General features: G+C 42.8%; 1 protein-coding gene across 13 annotated transcripts in view; it reads right to left on the minus strand.

Moving 5' to 3' along the window:
- TCF3 (transcription factor 3) overlaps window positions 1-16,875 on the minus strand; it is a 118,882-nt gene that overhangs the window by 23,996 nt on the left and 78,011 nt on the right. For all 13 annotated transcript variants that reach the window (XM_087922769.1, XM_087922768.1, XM_087922766.1 and 10 more), the window contains exons 8-11: window positions 16,493-16,542; window positions 5,023-5,125; window positions 3,292-3,431; window positions 1,306-1,432 (exon numbers count right to left, since the gene is read on the minus strand). In XM_087922769.1, coding sequence (XP_087778895.1) covers window positions 1,306-1,432; window positions 3,292-3,431; window positions 5,023-5,125; window positions 16,493-16,542 — 420 coding nt within the window. The remainder of the gene's footprint in view (window positions 1-1,305; window positions 1,433-3,291; window positions 3,432-5,022; window positions 5,126-16,492; window positions 16,543-16,875) is intronic.

The raw sequence follows: 16,875 nt of genomic DNA on the forward strand, positions 1-16,875 counted from the left end.
GCCACTCCCGGGGACTGCTGTATTTGTCCCACTTGGGTGCCTCTAGGATTTGTCGGGCCTCTATGACTGAAGTTGATTAAATTAAAAATGGGCACGTCCTTAAGTAAGTAAAGGCAACCTTCACTTCCAACAATTTTGAGGGATCTTGCAGATGAATTGAGGTGACATCTAGTCTCTTTCCTCCCCTCCCCAAGCAGCAGTGTGAGAGGAGGGCAGGAGGATTAAAAACAGGTCTTCAAGTCTCTATGTAATAAACAGTGTGAGGGATGAAGATTCTATGTCTGGCTGTCAAAAAGGGGAGACATTACTAAGTACGTCCCCCAGACAGGGGCTTAAAGCTAAATAGATCTATTTCCGTCTGCTGGGCTCCCCTGGCCCAAAGCCACTCTCGAGGGATTAACCTTCATGTGCCAGGAAGACACGAGAAGGGGAGGAATTTGCATTAGAAGAGTGGCAGTGCACCCAAAGCAGGTTATGTGGGTGTATGATTAGGAAGCAGACACATCCAGAGTTATTTCTGCCCCATTCTTCTCCCTCCCACCATAGTTGGTGCTCCATTGCATGCTTCTAAGTCTAAAATCCACCCAAGCGCTTGAAATTTCTTTGGCAGTCTCAGAGTGGTGCCTAAGGATATTTCAGAATATCTAAGGGACTGTCACAAAGAAGAGGGAGTCAAGCTATTCTCCAAAGCGCCTGAAGGTAGAACAAGAAGCAACAGATGGAAATTAATCGAGGAGAGGACTAACCTAGAATTAAGGAGAAAATTCCAGACAGAACAATTAATCAGTGGAACGACTTGTCTCTCGAAGTTGTGGAGGTTTTTAAGAAGAGATTGGATATCCATTTGTCTGAAATGTTATAGGGTTTCTTGTCTGAGCAGGGGGTTGGACAAGAAGACCTCCAAGGTCCCTTCCAACTCTGTTATTTTATTATTTTAATCTTATTGGAACTACTGCTCTCAGTCATAAGTCTTGCGACCACATGTTCACAACGTCAAGATGTTGGGTTTCCATCGCTTCGTTGTGGCTGCTATTTTGACCCCCCTCTCTCTCTGTGTGACATGAAATTAAACAGAATCAAGGAATGTTTTATTAATCACTCTTGACTTAAATCAGAGAAATGGGGAGGAAGGATTTTTAGGGGGCAAGCTATTTGATCTTGAAAATATCCTAGTCCCTCCAATTTGGATTCTCAAACTTTGTAAGTTCCTATGGCAGCTCAAGCCTTAAAATGAAAAAAGCAAAGAAAAAGAAAAGCAACTAAACGTGTTTCCATGGCTCTGGAAAAAAAAGACCAAATAATTACCCATGACATTTTCTGTCCCACCAATCGGGGGAGTGTGGCTGGACACTCCATACTGAGTGGAGGCTGAAGAAAATCCAGGGACGGATGGGAGCCCACCGTTGACTTCGCCCGAATGCATCTGATAATTCTAGAAGAGAACAAAGAAAGGCATTTAGAAAGGGAAGAAGGGGGGGATACACAGTGGGGATCTTCCATTAATATTTCTCCTTTCAGACTCAATTTTAGAATTTTAGGAGATAAAACTTCAGGATTTACTCTTTCTACTCTCATCGTGGACCTCAGGAAAAGAAGTAGTACAAGTAGTCCTTGGCTTACGACCACAACTGAGCCCAACATTTCTGTTGTTAAACAAGGCAGTTGTTATGAGAGTTTTGCCCAGTGGTGGGATTCATTTTTTTTTTTTTAACTAGCAGTGAGTGTGGTTTGGTGGGCCTGGCAGAGGAAGGAGACTGTAAAATCTCCAGTCAGAGATGATATTTGCCAGTTCTCCGAACTACTCAAAATTTCCACCACTGGTTCTCCAGAACTAGTCAGAATTTGCTGAATACCACCTCTGGTTTTGTGCCATTTTGTGACTTTTTTTTCCCACCCCCACCCCCAAAAGCCCTGAATTCTAAGATGAATGGAGATTTTCAATCATTCCAATCATGATTGTCCCACAAATGCTTTTCACAAAAGGCAACAGACTTTCTTGTTTCATTTTTTTCCTTGAAAACATTTCACTCCTCATCCAGGACCTTTTTTTCAATTCTAACTCAGTTCAGTTAGAACTAAAGAAGCTTCTTGGATGAAAAGCGAAATGTTTGCAAATGAAAGAAACCAAGGCAGTCCAGTTGCCTTTTGGAAAAAGCACCTTGGGGACTAACAAGAGGACGTTCTTGTTTGTAGAGAAATAATTTGCTCCGCTTGACTCCGGATGACATGGCATTCCCCCTGAAGGAGAAGGTTTATACATTGGGAGTAATCTGGAGCTCACAACTATGATGGTAGATTTTAAGATTAATACCCGGCAGATGAAAGGTAAATAAAAAATATGAAAATAGAGGATCAAACAGAACTGATAGAGAAAACTGGTTTAAAAGTTGAGAAATAAAATATTTGGGTGTCATTATGACAAATAAGAATTATGTTACTTCAAAGCAATTATATGAAGGCATGGAATGAAATTTAAAAAGACAAGCTAAGATGGTAGAAATGACACTGTTGGGAAGAATTTCTGTGATAAAGATGAATACCTTGTCTAGAATGATGTATCTGTTTCAGACAATACTTGTCTTGACAATTGACATCTCATTTAAACAACGGCCGAAAGATATATTTAAGTTTGTATGCCAAAGGAAAAAGCCAAGAGTTAAATGTAAGATTTTATCAAGATGTAAAGGAAAGACGAGGACAGGGTTGACCTGATCTGAAATCACAATTTGCAGTTTATTTTTTGCTTTGGATGAAAAAATGGATGTAACTGAGAAATAAAAAGAGTTTTAGAGTTAAAAGAACATTACCTGACATATATGGTGGCATGGATATTTGTGGTACAGTGGAGTCAAAGTTAGCGTAGACTTCAAAAATTGTTATGTGAGACGTGCCACACGAAGACTACCGAACAAATACCTAATCAGGCTCTGCCTGAAAACACTATTCGGGCTCCCAGAACAAAGAAGCATTTTATAAACAAGAAGTAACAGGCAAAGAAAGATGGATAACCTACAGTCAGATGTTAGAATTTTATCAAGGGGAAGAAATATAAAATCAAGAGTACAACTGATGATAAAGTCAATGGTTTTCTTGATTTAAAAAATAATTCAAAGTACAGTAGATAAAAGAATTCATGGTACCGAACAATGCAAGACAGAATTTGACACGGGGCAGCAGAGAGATTACGGAAAGTGGTGCATAAAATGAATGGTTAAGTTGAGGACTACCTGTATAGAATCTACCAATCTCTTACACGTGCTGATAGCACACCAGAGGCCTGGGTTTTATTACCATGCGTTCATGCTGGTGAAGATTGCTGAAGTTGCTAGACTGGGGAAGCGGGGAGGAAGAAGCGCCCAAGATGGCCCCATAATTCGACTGGCTCATGCTGCTGGAGGAACTCCACAGATCTGCCGAATTGTGAAGCCCATCTGCAAAACAGAAAGAGAAGAATCAGGAACAGCTGGGTGGAAGAGCTGGCTACCCATTCCGCTTCACACCCTCCTCACGAGTAGGAGAAGGTTTCGTAAATGTGGAAATGTGCAAGTCTTCATTTGGATAGGCAGGCCCTAGAGACCTCCAAGCCCAAGGTAAGGTTTTCAAACGCCAGGAAGCCAAAAGAATTGCTGAAGAGGGTTCAGCTAAGGATTATGCAGCTGAACCTTCACTCCAACATCCTTTTTCCCACCACGAAGCCCTTAAGATAGACTTCCCCAATCTGAAACAGTCATATGCTGGACTGTAAACTCTAAGAAATTCGCCTGCAGTCATTTTAATTATTTATTTTCAAGTACAGTATCTGTAATACTATGAGATATTGCATATAAGGTAGTCCTAGGCTAATAACCATTCTTTTATCCCGAAGGCGCTTTTTCAGGACTTTTTTGTTTTTTTCTCTGAAGATGTTTCACTTCTCATCCAAGAATCTTCTTCAGCTCTGATAGGAAGACCCTTGGTGGTACAGTGGCTAGAGTGCAGTACTGCAGGCCACTTCTGCTGACTGCCGGCTGACTGCAATTTGGCAGTTCGAATCTCACCAGGCTCCAGGTTGACTCATCCTTCCATCCTTCCGAGGTGGGTCAAATGAGGACCCAGATTGTTGGAGGCAATATGCTGCTTAGAGAGGGCTGTAAAGCACCGTGAAGCAGTATATAAGTCCAAGTGCTATTGCTATGGTGGGGAATGGAAGGCTTTATATTCCTTGCAGACAGCTGGTAATTGTCTGAGAGGAACAATTCAACAAGGAGTATAAATCCTTCCATCCCCCACCACCATTCTGTGAGAGCTGAAGAAGCTTCTTGGATGAGAAGCGAAATGTCTTCAAAGAAAAAACAAGAAAGTCCACTCTTGAAAAAAAAAAAGCACATTTGGGACAACTATGACCTGAATATGACTGAAAATCTCTATAAACAATTCTTTTAGTGACCGGTGGCAAAACAGCACTAAAAAAAAGTGACTTATTACTGTTTTATAAGGTTATGACTCCGTTGCAGCAACCTCTGTAGTCACATGATCAAAATTTGGATGCTTGGCATCTGGCATGTACTTATGACAGTTGCAGTGTCCCAGGGTCATGTGATCACCTTTTGTGACCTTCTGACAAGCAAAGTCAAAGGGGAAGCCAGAATCATGTAACAATCGTGTCAGTAACTTAATAACTGCAGTGATTCACTTAACAACTGTGGCAAGAAAAGTTGTAAAATGGGTGCAAAACTCTTTTAACAACTGTCTAGCTTAGCAATGGAAATTTGGGGCTCAATTGTGGTCATAAGTCAAGGACTACCTGTAATGGCAATAACTGCTGACATATTACAAAAAACTTTCACCCCACCCCACCCCCCTCAAAGTCCAGCTTTCTCCAACCAACACTCCCCAGAGCTACCAATTGCAAGTCCCAGAATTCCTCAGTCAACATGGCCATTGCAGAGAATTCTGGGAGTTGGTCAAACCCTGCACTCCCCTCCCCCAAACATACCTTAAGTTGGGGGTGGTTATTAAAGTTGAGTTCTTTAGGTTACCTACCTGGCATGTAGAAGGCTCCAGGGTAGACAGTGCTGGGAGGCTTGGAAGGTGCGTAGTTGGCTGAGTCCCTGCTGTATTCATCACCTGAGTTGGGTGGATACACCTGGGAGGAAAACAGGTAGAATTTAACTTTTTCCAAGTTATGTTTCCAGTGGCTAGCTGGGGAATTCTGGGAGTTGAGGTCCACATGAAGTCACAAAAGTTGGGAAACCTTGATTTAAAGTGCATTATATTCCATCATTCTTTTTTCATGAAAGTTGAACAATGAGACGGTTATAAATTCAAGAGATCCATTCCCTATGCTGAATAATGAGCATCACATTTTAAAAAGTGTGTTGGGATGTATGCACCATGTTCATTGTTTTCAAATGTTTTTCTTTCTGTTGTTTCATTAATAAAATTTATTAAAGAAATGAAAAGAGATCTTCCTTACATATGAAAGCATATTTTTTTTAAAAAGAAATCGTGTTAGGACTGATTAGCAGATTTATAGCCAACTGCTTGTTGATCCAGCCTGACAGATTAAGCTTCCTGCAGGTATTTTAAAACTCTTGCTTTCCATCATCTCCATCCATCAGCCATGAAGTCTCAACAAACCTAGAAGAATTCCCAGTTGAGAAAGGTGGCTTAAGCTGACAGATCACTTGGTAAACACAGAACTGTATATTTGCTCTCTGCTCCCTGTTATCAACTGATCCACTGAAAAGAAAATACTCTCTCCCAAACATATGGATCATTCATTCGTCAGAAGTCCCTCAGAGTGAAACACTCACTACCTGTGGGTTAAGCAATGAGAACGATGCAGCTTGGTTCTACCTTTACTCAAGGCACAATATAGGTAGCCCTTGACTTACGACCACAGCGGAGCTCCACATTTCCATTGCTGAGCAAGATAGTTGTCAAATGAGTCCCCATTTTACGATCTTTCTTGGCACAGTTGTTAAGAGAAGCACCGCAGTTGAAAAATTAGTAACGTGATGGTTATGCAAATCTGGCTTCCCCAGATTTGTCAGAAGGTGACAGAAAGTGATGCCACAACCCCTGGGACTCTGCAACCATCATAAATGCATGCCAGGTGCCATACGTCCCGATTTTGATCATGTCACCTTGGGGACGTCCGCAATGGGCATGTGGAAAAAAAAATTCATGTCATTTTTTTTTCAGTGCCGTTGTAACTTTGAACGGTCGTTAAATGAATGATCGTAAGTCAAGGACTTCCTGCACATAATGTGTGGTGGTTTTTTTTTTTTTTTGGCTTTACAAGCTACTGGAAACACAGAGAGCTGTGTGAACCCAGCCAGTTGTGAATTATTCAATAAAGTCCAATGGAAGCAATCTATTAGCTTTTATGAGGATGGGCTTTCCGATGAGAACTTAAGTCATCTCCATCATTGCAACCCCATGTTGAGTTGACACTTGGGCAACACTCAAAACATTTCCATAAAACTTCACCAAGGCCTAGTGGGAGATCTTGCTGACTCTTAACGACACAACACAGCGTAGGTTACTCCCAACAAGCTACTGGGGCATAATTTACCAACCCAACAACAGTGGAGAAATACAAGCTTCACCACTTTTATTGCCACAGTAGAGACTCAAGCATGAGTTCATACATGTTTCCTTCTGATTTTCCTCCAACAATGCTTCATGTTTCTTTTTGCTGGTTCATCTCCAGGGGTTCCTCGGGATCGGGAAACAGAACACCTTAAAAGCACTGTGGTCACTTCCATATTCCAGAGCTGGACCAGGTGCTTAGACCTCTCTCCCAAATTGCTAGGAACTCCCCAGCACCTGTGGGGATCTACTCAGATCCATCCACCCAGAGGCAAGCCAACTTTCAATGGATCCTTCTATCCTGCTGGAGTTGGGGATAGCGACTAATCTTAGGTGAACCAGAAAGGGATCCAGCCAACGCAAGACTCCCTGAAATGCCCTCAAAATTCAGATCATACACCAACTGCTCTGAGGAGAAGACAATATCCAAAGTATGACCAAAGATAACTTACCTGCGATAAGTTCATGGCTGTTATGGAGACCATTTCCTACGTTTTCTCAGGATCTCACCTAAAGGCATGGGATTAAGCCCCCTCCCCAACACTTTAAACCAGGAAACTCCAAACCCAGCCTTGAATTAAGGCTCAGGAGTTGAGGAAAGGTGGATGTTATCCTCTACAGCAGGGGTGTCCAACCTTGGCAATTTAAAGAGTGGACTTCAACTCCCAGAACTGGCTGAGGAATTCTGGGAGTTGAAGTCCACCAGTCTTACTTACAGATGCCAAGGTTGGACACCCCTGTTCTATAGGCAGAATCTCTACAGCACAGGGGTGTCAAACTGGCAGCCCGTGGGCCGGATGTGTCATGTGCAAGCCACGCCCACCCCAGAAACATCACATGATGGCAACATGACACAGTGAGTTTGACACCTGTGCCCTAAGCAGGTCTCTCCAGTCCACATTTGGGCAATCACAACCCACCCCCTCCAAAGAAGTCAACAAACTTATTTTGAAGATTATCACCACTCTTCCACCCCACTTTGGGATTATAGCTGATGCAAGACCCAAACGCAAAGTGGCTAAAACTTTGAGAGTGCTGTTGCCCTCATCCAATCAGGTTTGAGTAATGATCTCTCAACTCAACTCTCTTTTTGACCCCATTGGCAGGAGTGAGTCTATCAGCGGTTCCCATCAACGCCGCTCTGAGGATCACTGGAGCTCGAGTCCTCCCACCACGTCAAGGTAATTGCCGTCGGTGCAGCTGGTATCGGTTCTACTAATAGCTTCCCATCCAGCTTTAACTACCAAAATATACAAATGCCTAAAGCAGAGGTCTTCAAACTTGGCAACTTTAAGACTTGTGGACTTCAATTCCCAGAATTCCTCAGCCAGCAAATCTGGCTGAGGAATTCTGGGAGTTGAAGTCCACAAGTCTTAAAGTTGCCAAGTTAGGGGACCCTTGGCCTAATGACAAAGCTGAGGACACCAACATAATTAGTGGGAAATGCTGTTTCCTGTTTCATAGTTCAACTTTCTAGTCCTCAAGGATAGAGAGAGGCTTGCAAGTTCCCAGCTGATGGGAAACTACATTTCTGTATCTTCCTGCCGAAGGGGGAAAAAACTCACAGCACCCTCCTTGGATACTGGATGTCAGGTCAAAACAAACATTATCTCCCTTCCGCATCAAAATTTTGCAAGATGATGTTCTTTGTTTAATCTCTTGGTTCTGGATGGTTTAAGGAGTGGCACACCTCTGTAACAGGGTGTCTCCCCTGTTTTGGGTGCTGCTGGATCTATGGGTTTGGGAGAGATTTTATCAACGTTGAGCTACAATTACAATTTTTAAACTCTGAATGGTAAAAAGCTGAAGACATTTTAAAAGTATGTTTCATTTGCACATGCAGGCAAATATAAGGGGGCAAATGGCAAAGTCTAACTTTTCTTGGTGTAAATGCTGGAATTCCCCTTTTCAGAGGAGAGGGCAGGAGCAGCCCCACGGACAAGGAATAGTACTACACATGGTACAGCTGGCTACGATCTGTGCAAGAGGTGGGTTATGGTGGCTAGAAGCCAATCAACATTTTTTGGGAAGGCAAGGGCTGTGAGTGGGCAGGACCAGTGATGCAAGAGAGGCAGGTCAAAACTTTGTGCTGTTTTTTCCCCGCTGGGTTCTCTCCCTCTGTGTGTGTGTGTGTGTGTGTGTGTGTGTGCACGCGTGTGTGCGCGCATGAGTCTTTGTTTAGCTGGGTTCAATCTATTTTAAGCTTTTGTGCTTTGAACAATTCAAAATGGAAGGAACTCAGGATGTCAATTTTTGGCAGTGCAGGTTGCAGCCGACCTCAGCAAAGGCAGAAAAAGAAACAAGAGGGGTTACAGGTAGTCCTCAACTTAAAGCCTTTCGTTTAGTGACTATTTAAAGGTACAACGGCTCTAAAAAAAAAAACTATTGCAGCATCCCTGTGTGATAAAAATGTGGGCACTTGGCAACCGGCATGTAATAATGATGGACTGCCGTATCTTGCAGCCACGTGATCACCGTTTGTGACTCTCCCAGCCAGCTTCCTTTCAACGGGGAAAGCCGGATTTACTTAATGACCGTGTATTCACATAACTGCAGTGATTCACTTAACAACCACGGCAAAAGGGTCATAAAAATTAGGTGTGACTTACTTAACAGCCACCTTGTTTAGCAATAGAAATTCTGGTTCCAACTGTTGGTCATAAGTCAAAGGTAGGTGTTACACACAAACTTAGCTCTAATTGCCAGGTAAGAGCTGGCAATTGTGGTCTTCACAAAAAGATTGGCAAAGGAGCACTTTTTGTGTGAGGGGTGGGGGGGGGAAAGGAGGAACAAAGATTAGATTAGTTTTAGTTCTGATTCTGGAAACAACAAAGACGGCTTTGTGATGGCTTTTTGTGTGTGTGGAGGTGGTTTTAAAAAAAATTAGACCTCTGAAGATCTCCACCACACCATTATGAGGAACTAGTAACCATCAACACTCAAGCTTAGCAGGAGTACCTACTTGATTCCTTCTTTCCCCGAAGGATTTAAAATGGCAGCTAAAAAAACCAAAAACCTTGAAAATTCAGAAGAGACATTCTTGCCTGGATGAAATGGCCAAGCAGTTAAGCAAGATCCAAATCGCATCGTTTAAAACAAATACTGTAACTTGTCTTCTCAGAACAGAGTAAGTCTGTGCTGAAATGGCAAGTGAAAGGCAAAGGCTTTGGTTGGCTGGGAGGCACAGTCAAAAATACTCAGCATCAAGAGATTTGGGGGGTGGGGGGGTGGAGATGAAGAGACTGAGCAGCAGGCAACGTGACTTGCCAGCAGAAATTGGTGGATTTCTTGCAGAATTGCTTCTAGGTAGAGCAAAACCTGCTCTTTGGGCTGGAATGTTAATTGCAAAAGGCTCATCTGCTTTGTACAGGAGTTTTTTGCATCTGTCTATGCATTTCCAGGGCAGTGGAAAAGATCTCTCTCTGCTTTAAATCCTAGAGTGTCTCCCCACCCTCCAGCTAAGGTTGAATGACACTTCCTGTCCTTCCTGCCCACCAGCCACACATTTCTTTTACTGTCTGTGTATTTCTAGTCCACCAATTAACTGAACATCTCTGGACAGATCTTGATTAGAATAGCAGAATAACAGTAGGAAGGGTCCTTGGAGGTCCATCTAGTCAAGCAGGAAATCTTATATCATCTCAAACAAATGGTTGTCCAATCTCTTCTTAAAAACTTCCAATGTTGGAGCATTCACAACTTCTGGTGGCAAGTTGTTCCACTGATCAATTGTTCTAACTGTCAGGAAATTTCTCCTTAGTTCTAAGTTGCTTCTCTCCTTGATTAGTTTCCACCCATGGCTTCTTGTCCTGCCCTCAGGAGCTTTGGAGAATAGCTTGACTCCTTCTTCTCTGCGGCAGCCCCCGAGTTGTCAGAACACTCCTAAACTGAGGGCAAGCTTACCACCCTCCTCCTGTGGAGACAGTAACACATAAAAAGTCCCCAGCCACCAGGAGTCACTTAGGTGAGATCGGCAGTGTAGAAATGGGATAAATAAACAAAATTCCAGCATATCTGGAGGGCATCTCATTGGAGAAGTTGCTCACATTACAGAGGGATGCTAATCTCTCAATATCTGGTCCTCTTCGGATATGCTGGCTTGTTTTTTTACAACATCCTCAACCAGCATAGTGGAGAAGGATGGTGGGTGCTCCCATCCATCCAATCCCATGACATCAAGTATACAGGTACTCCTCAACTTACGACCATTCATTTAGTTGACCATTTGAGGTTACAACGGCACTGAAAAAGTGACAATGACCATTTAACGACCGTTGCAGCATCCCCATGGTCACAAGTTCAAAATTCGGACACTGGGCAACTGGTTCACATTTAGATGGTTGCAGTGTCCCAAGGTCCTGGGACCCCCCTTTTGCGACCTTCTGGCAAGCAAACCGAATGGGGGACGGGGGCTGATACACTTAATAGCCGTGTTACTAACTTAGTAACTGCAGAGATTCACATTTAATAACTGTGGCAAGAAAGGTCGTAAAATGGGGCAAAACTCACTTAACAAATGTCTCCGTTCGCAATGGAAATTTGGGGCTCCGTTGTGGTTGTAAGTCGAGGACTACCTATAATATCACATTATGCCATTTTAAGACTTAAGGCCAACCCTCAGCTTAAATATGACTAATCAAAGACATGAAAAAAAAAATACCAGTCATGCCCTCTTTTGATACCGATTGAGGGAGTTTCAGAATGAAAAACTGCTTGTAAAATTAGGCCTCTCGAAAGATTCTCAGGCATTAAAAACAATGAGGTGGATTTCTGCTTCATTTGTATATCACGGGGGTGGTGTGTTTGGGCTGCATCCTCCTCCTCTTCCTCATTATTATTATTATTTAAGGATTTTTCTCCCTGCGTGTAACATCTTAATAGCCCCTTGGATTGGCCTCCTTAGAGAAGGCCCAACCTACTATGTGTCAAGGTGGAAGGATCGAATCCAAGAAACCAACTTCCCAGACAATTGCAAATCTTTACCTTCTGCACTCTGTGTGTATGTGTGTGTGTGTGTGTGTGTGTGTGTGTTCAGGGGGGTGGAAAAGAGGGAGAAAGAGACATATACTACTAAAGCAAAGAGGTGGGGGAAGGAAACAAAGCGGGGGGGGGGTGGGGGGAAAGAGAAGGAGAGCACTGAAGAGACTGAGGGAGGCAGTGCGGGGGAATGAAACTCTCTGCAAAGAATAAGAAATCCAGTAAATTGCCTTTTCCTATAATTTGATTAAATAGCAGGAGCTGGGACTGGGACTCGAGCGAAGGAGGAGGAATAATAGCCGTGCGCCATCTGCCAGTGCCTGGCACCTGGCCAGTTCTCCAGGCAGCTGTGTGGTGCTGGGTTGGGAGGAGGGGAGGAAAGAGACAAAAAGGAAAAAAAAAAAAGAGAGAGAAAGAAAGAAAGAAAAAGAAGGGGGGGAGCGGGGAAGGGGGAAATGCAGCTTAAAATTCAAGGCATTTCCAACTTCTTATATTGGAAGACAGGGAGGATGGGTGGAAAATTCCTTACTTTCCCTTTAACAACCATCTTCTGAGGGGGAAGGAAGAGGGGCTGAAACTCAGGGTTAGTCTGAGATTCGTAAAGTTTGCAGGTTAAATTAAACATTCTCCCCACCACCGCTCTCTTCCCTCATAAACATTCAAGCCTTTCCTTTATGGAGGCGGCTATGCTCCCGTCTCTAGCACCAATCCACCCAAACAGAGTAGTTTCCTGCCGCCACCATATTTCCATCAAGGCTTTATTTGCAAAGCAAGGGAGGAGCAGAAGGGGGAATGATTTTAAATAGCAATTAAAAAAAGAGAAAAGGAAAACGGAAAGAGAAAGAAAGAGAACAAACGCATGCATCAAAATGATACTTGGCCAGTGTGCCACACTTATGGTTATTGGGTTTTTTTTTTTTAAAGTTGGGTATGAAAAATAGGAAAAAAAAGCAGACCGCATATGTGTTTTCAGGTAAAGTTATCAAATGCGACAGGAAGAAGTAAGAAATCTTGATTCTCGTCTGTGGGCTCTCTCTATCATACAATTTTTTCTAATTCCTGATAGGATTTTCAAGGGCTGAAAAATATCTGATTTGCGGAGCTGCAGAGAAAGACTACAAACTTCATTAATTAACAATGGTTGAGGCCCTCAGAAGAGCAAAAACGAGAACTTTCTATCTCCCTCAACACTTGAAAGGGTAAAAGAGGAGGAGGAGAAGGAGGAGTAGAGGAGAGGAAAGGAAGAGGAAGAAGCGGAAGGGAACAGGAGGAAGAGGATGAAGAGGAGGGAAGAAGGAAGAAGAGAAGGAGGAAGAGAAGGAGAGGGGGAGAAGATGGGAAGAGCAGAAGGAAAGAAGGAAAAAGGGGCAAGAGGAAGAGGAGGAGGAGAAGGAGGACTGGAATCAGTGTGAAAGATGTTGTATTTCCCCAATACACATTCCTATCTATGAATGAGACCTCCACTGGGTCAGCCTGAGATGAGAAGAAGAGATGGGTACGGCAAATAAAACATGGAATTTGCACAGCTACAAAACTGTGACGAGAAAGACTGACTGCGGAAAAGAGGGAACTCCAGGCGAATTCAGGCCATGATCATCTTCTTCTCTCTGAGGGAAGCCAAGAAATGGGCCCCCCAGAATGAACCCCAGATGTAAAGGCTGGTGCAGAATGCAAATGTTTCTCTAGCCAGATCCACTTCGGAAAAGGGGCAAGGAGAGACTCTTACCAAACAGGAAACGCTAAATCAAAGTTTATCTCCCCTGTGTGTGTGTTATTCAACCCCACCCCTACTATTTCCCCTCATCCCACCCCACAGACCCTCCCCATCTTCTCCAACTCAGGTTTTATGCTGCTATCAGCGAGGAGGAGGAGGAGGAGGAGGAGGGAGGAGGAGGAGGAGGACCTCCAGGTTCTATAAACAAGATTCCTTCCTCCCTTTAAAATTCTCATTTCGAGAGCAGAGAACAATTGTCCCACTTTGCCAACTTCATCCCCATCCAATAATGAAAATAATTTTAAAACACCATTTTGCACCTAAACCAAACAAGAGCCTTGGTGGCGCAGTGGTTAGAGTGCAGTACTTCAGGCTGCTTCTGCTGACTGCCGGCTGCCTGCAATTTGTCAGTTCGAATCTCACAAGGCTAAAGGTTGACTCAGCCTTCCATCCTTCCAAAGATGGTAAAATGAGGACCCAGATTGTTTGGGGGCAATAGGCTGACTCTGTAAACCGCTTTAGAGAGGGGTGTAAAGCACTGTGAAGCGGTATGTAAGTCTCAATGCTACTGCTAAACTTTTGCATCTCTCCTATTTGGCTGCATCTGTCATTGGTGTAAATGCACAACCCTCACTGGGGAAATGTGAAAAGGGATCAAGTAAGAGCAATAGTTCACGTCTAGGGAGGGAATAAGAGCTTGCAGCAAAAGGCAGGATATTTGGAGCCATAGAATAGTGCTGGAAGACAGGTGGAAAAGAACATAGAAAATAGAATAACAGAGTTGGAAGGGACTTTGGAGATGTTCTAGTCCAACCCCCTACTGATACCCATATCATGTATCTGATATTCACACAATTGAAAAAGTCCAGAAATATTTCACAAGAAGAGTTCTCCAATCCTCTACTCATCGCAGAATACCTTATGCCACCAGACTTGAAACTTAGACCTAGAAAACCTAGAACTACGCCGTCTCGGTCCGATCTAAATATAGTATATAAAATCATACATTGCAATGTCCTACCTGTCAATGAATACTTCAGCTTCAACCATAACAATACAAGAGCACACAATAGATACAAACTCAAGGTTAACCGCACCAAACTTGACTGCAGGAAAGAGTGGTGAATGTCTGGAATACTCTACCTGACTGTGGTTTCTTCCCCAAACCCAAAAACCTTTAACCTTAGACTGTCTACTATTGACCTCACCCCCTTCATAAGAGGCCTATAGGGGGCGTGCATAAGTGCACCAATCATGCCTACTGTCCCTGTCCTATTGTTTTTTATTTTTCTTATAAGTATCTATCTCATGTATTCAAAACTATTCAAAACTATATTTATTCTTATACCTGTATCTTGAAAGCGATTGACAAATCAAATAAATACTAAAATACTAAATAATGAAGCAGGAGACTCTATACCAGGGGTCCCCAAACAGCTGGCTGAGGAATTCTGGGAGTTGAAGTCCACAAGTCTTAAAGTTGCCAAGTTTGGGGACCTCTGCCCTATACCATTCCAGACAAATGGTTGCCCAGTCTCTTCTTGAAAACCTCCAGTGATGGAGCACGCACAACTTCTGAAGCAAGTTGTTCCACTGGTTAGTTGTTTTCACTCTCAGGAAATCCCTCCTTAATTCTAGGTTGCTTTTCTCTTTGATAAGTTTCTATCCATTGCTTCAGATGCTTGGCAACTGGTTCATATTTATGACTGTTGCAGTGTCCTGGAGTGATAGGAACACCTTTTGTGACCTTCTCCTGAGAAGCAAACTGGAAGAGGAAGCCAGAGTCACTTAAGAAACGTGCTATTAACTTCACAACTGCAGTGATTCACTTAACAGCTGTGGCAAGAAAGGTCGCAAAATGGGGCAAAATTCACAAGAGCTGTCTGGCTTAGCAACAGAAATGCTGGGCTCAAATGTGGGAGTGAACGAAGGACTATCTGTTGGAGATACCAAAACAGACAGGTTGGAAATGGTTAGTTCACTTTAATAAAAATAATAATAATCCCATGTTCCTTCTTAAAAGTAAATAACCAAAAGAACTTGCGTCAAAAGGATGCGTAACACAACACTGCAACAATAAAAAATGACAAGCCTTTGATTTGCTTAGGAGTGAGAAAGCAGTGGTTCATATCTTAATGGAACACAACTTCTCTTATTCCAGCTTTTTTTTACAAGCATCGGCACATAAATTCACAGGCGGTATTAAAAGGGGTTTTCCAAAGCTCCTTTCTCTAACAGTCTTTTGGATATATTGGTATGCACCCCCATCGTCAGAAAAGTTGAGGTGTTCTACCACTCAGCTTTGTCGCCACTAATTTGTAATTGAAACAAAGGTACAATGCGCAAAGTATCATACATATATGGACTGCCAGAGTGATGCAAAGTATGGTTACACATATAGAAGTACCCCCCCAAAATCTGACCCGGTTAGATCAAAAATACAATTGAAATTATTATAATATCTTTTACAGCAGTGTTTCCTTGACAACTTTTAAAATATGTGGACTTCAACTTCCAGAATTCCCCAGCCAGCCAGTAATTTGTATTCAGGATCTTGGCCTTCACCTCTTTCTAACACTTGGTATAAATGCTCCCTGTTTGTTTAAACAGGGATCAAATAGACACCTAATCAGTATTTTGTAGTATTAGTAGACTTTCTAGCCTGATAAAGGGTTGAGCTAGATGATCTTTAAGATGCCCTCCACTTCTCTGATTCTGTCTACTGTCCTCTACTTCCACTCTCTATCTCATTATTGCTGAGTTTATTTATTCCCCTTCTTACCCTGACTTCTACCCCTTTTTTTCCGACCTGTCCACACCCAATTGTGGTCCCTTCCTCGCCAATACCACAAGCTTCTTCCCACTGACCTAAAATTGTTCATGGGCTTGTCTGAAATCAAGCAGCCTCTCACAATTAAACTGCCCTGGGCTCTGCTTTATTCTAGTTAGAAACCATTTTGGCACTCTGCCAGTGGCCTTCTCTCTCTGTCTCTCTCAACCAGTGGCTCTCTGACATCACAGCAGTTCCACCAATCAGAAAGAAGGAAAGATCAGGAACTGCCTTCAATGCACTAACGCAGAGGTCTCCAAACATGGCAACTTTAAGACTATGCTGGCTGAGGAATTCTGGAGTTGAAGTCCACAAGTCTTAAAGTTGCCAAGTTTAGGGACCCCTGCACTAACAACTGGATTCTTGATAGATAGGTAGAGAAAATCGTAACTTACTGAAGACGGGAGTCCTGGAGGCACCTTTCGGACTTTCTTCGGTTGTCCATCTGAATGTGAAGTAGAAGGAAACAAAGAGAGAAATAAAAACAAAGCCAGTTAGAGTCAAAGCTTTGGAGAAGCACTATAGAATAGGAAGATTTGGATCCAGATTTCAAAATTTTCATTTTACAGATGGGTTACCTTGATTTTCCCAGAGCTTAACAATAACAACTTAAATTTAAATATTTGTAGAGTACCCTGCTCTTCTAAATGGATGTTTGGAGACTGAGATTTTTTTAAAAAAAAAATCCACCTCAAAAGATGCAACTGAAGGTATTTGAAATGACTGCAGGTAAAAACCCTCCAGCTTTAAAACAAAACTCAGCTAAAACAGTGTAATG

This window comes from Pseudonaja textilis, chromosome 1 (assembly GCF_049901715.1).
Source record: "Pseudonaja textilis isolate UNSWEBS1 chromosome 1, rPseTex1.2, whole genome shotgun sequence".
Classification (NCBI taxonomy): domain Eukaryota; kingdom Metazoa; phylum Chordata; class Lepidosauria; order Squamata; family Elapidae; genus Pseudonaja; species Pseudonaja textilis.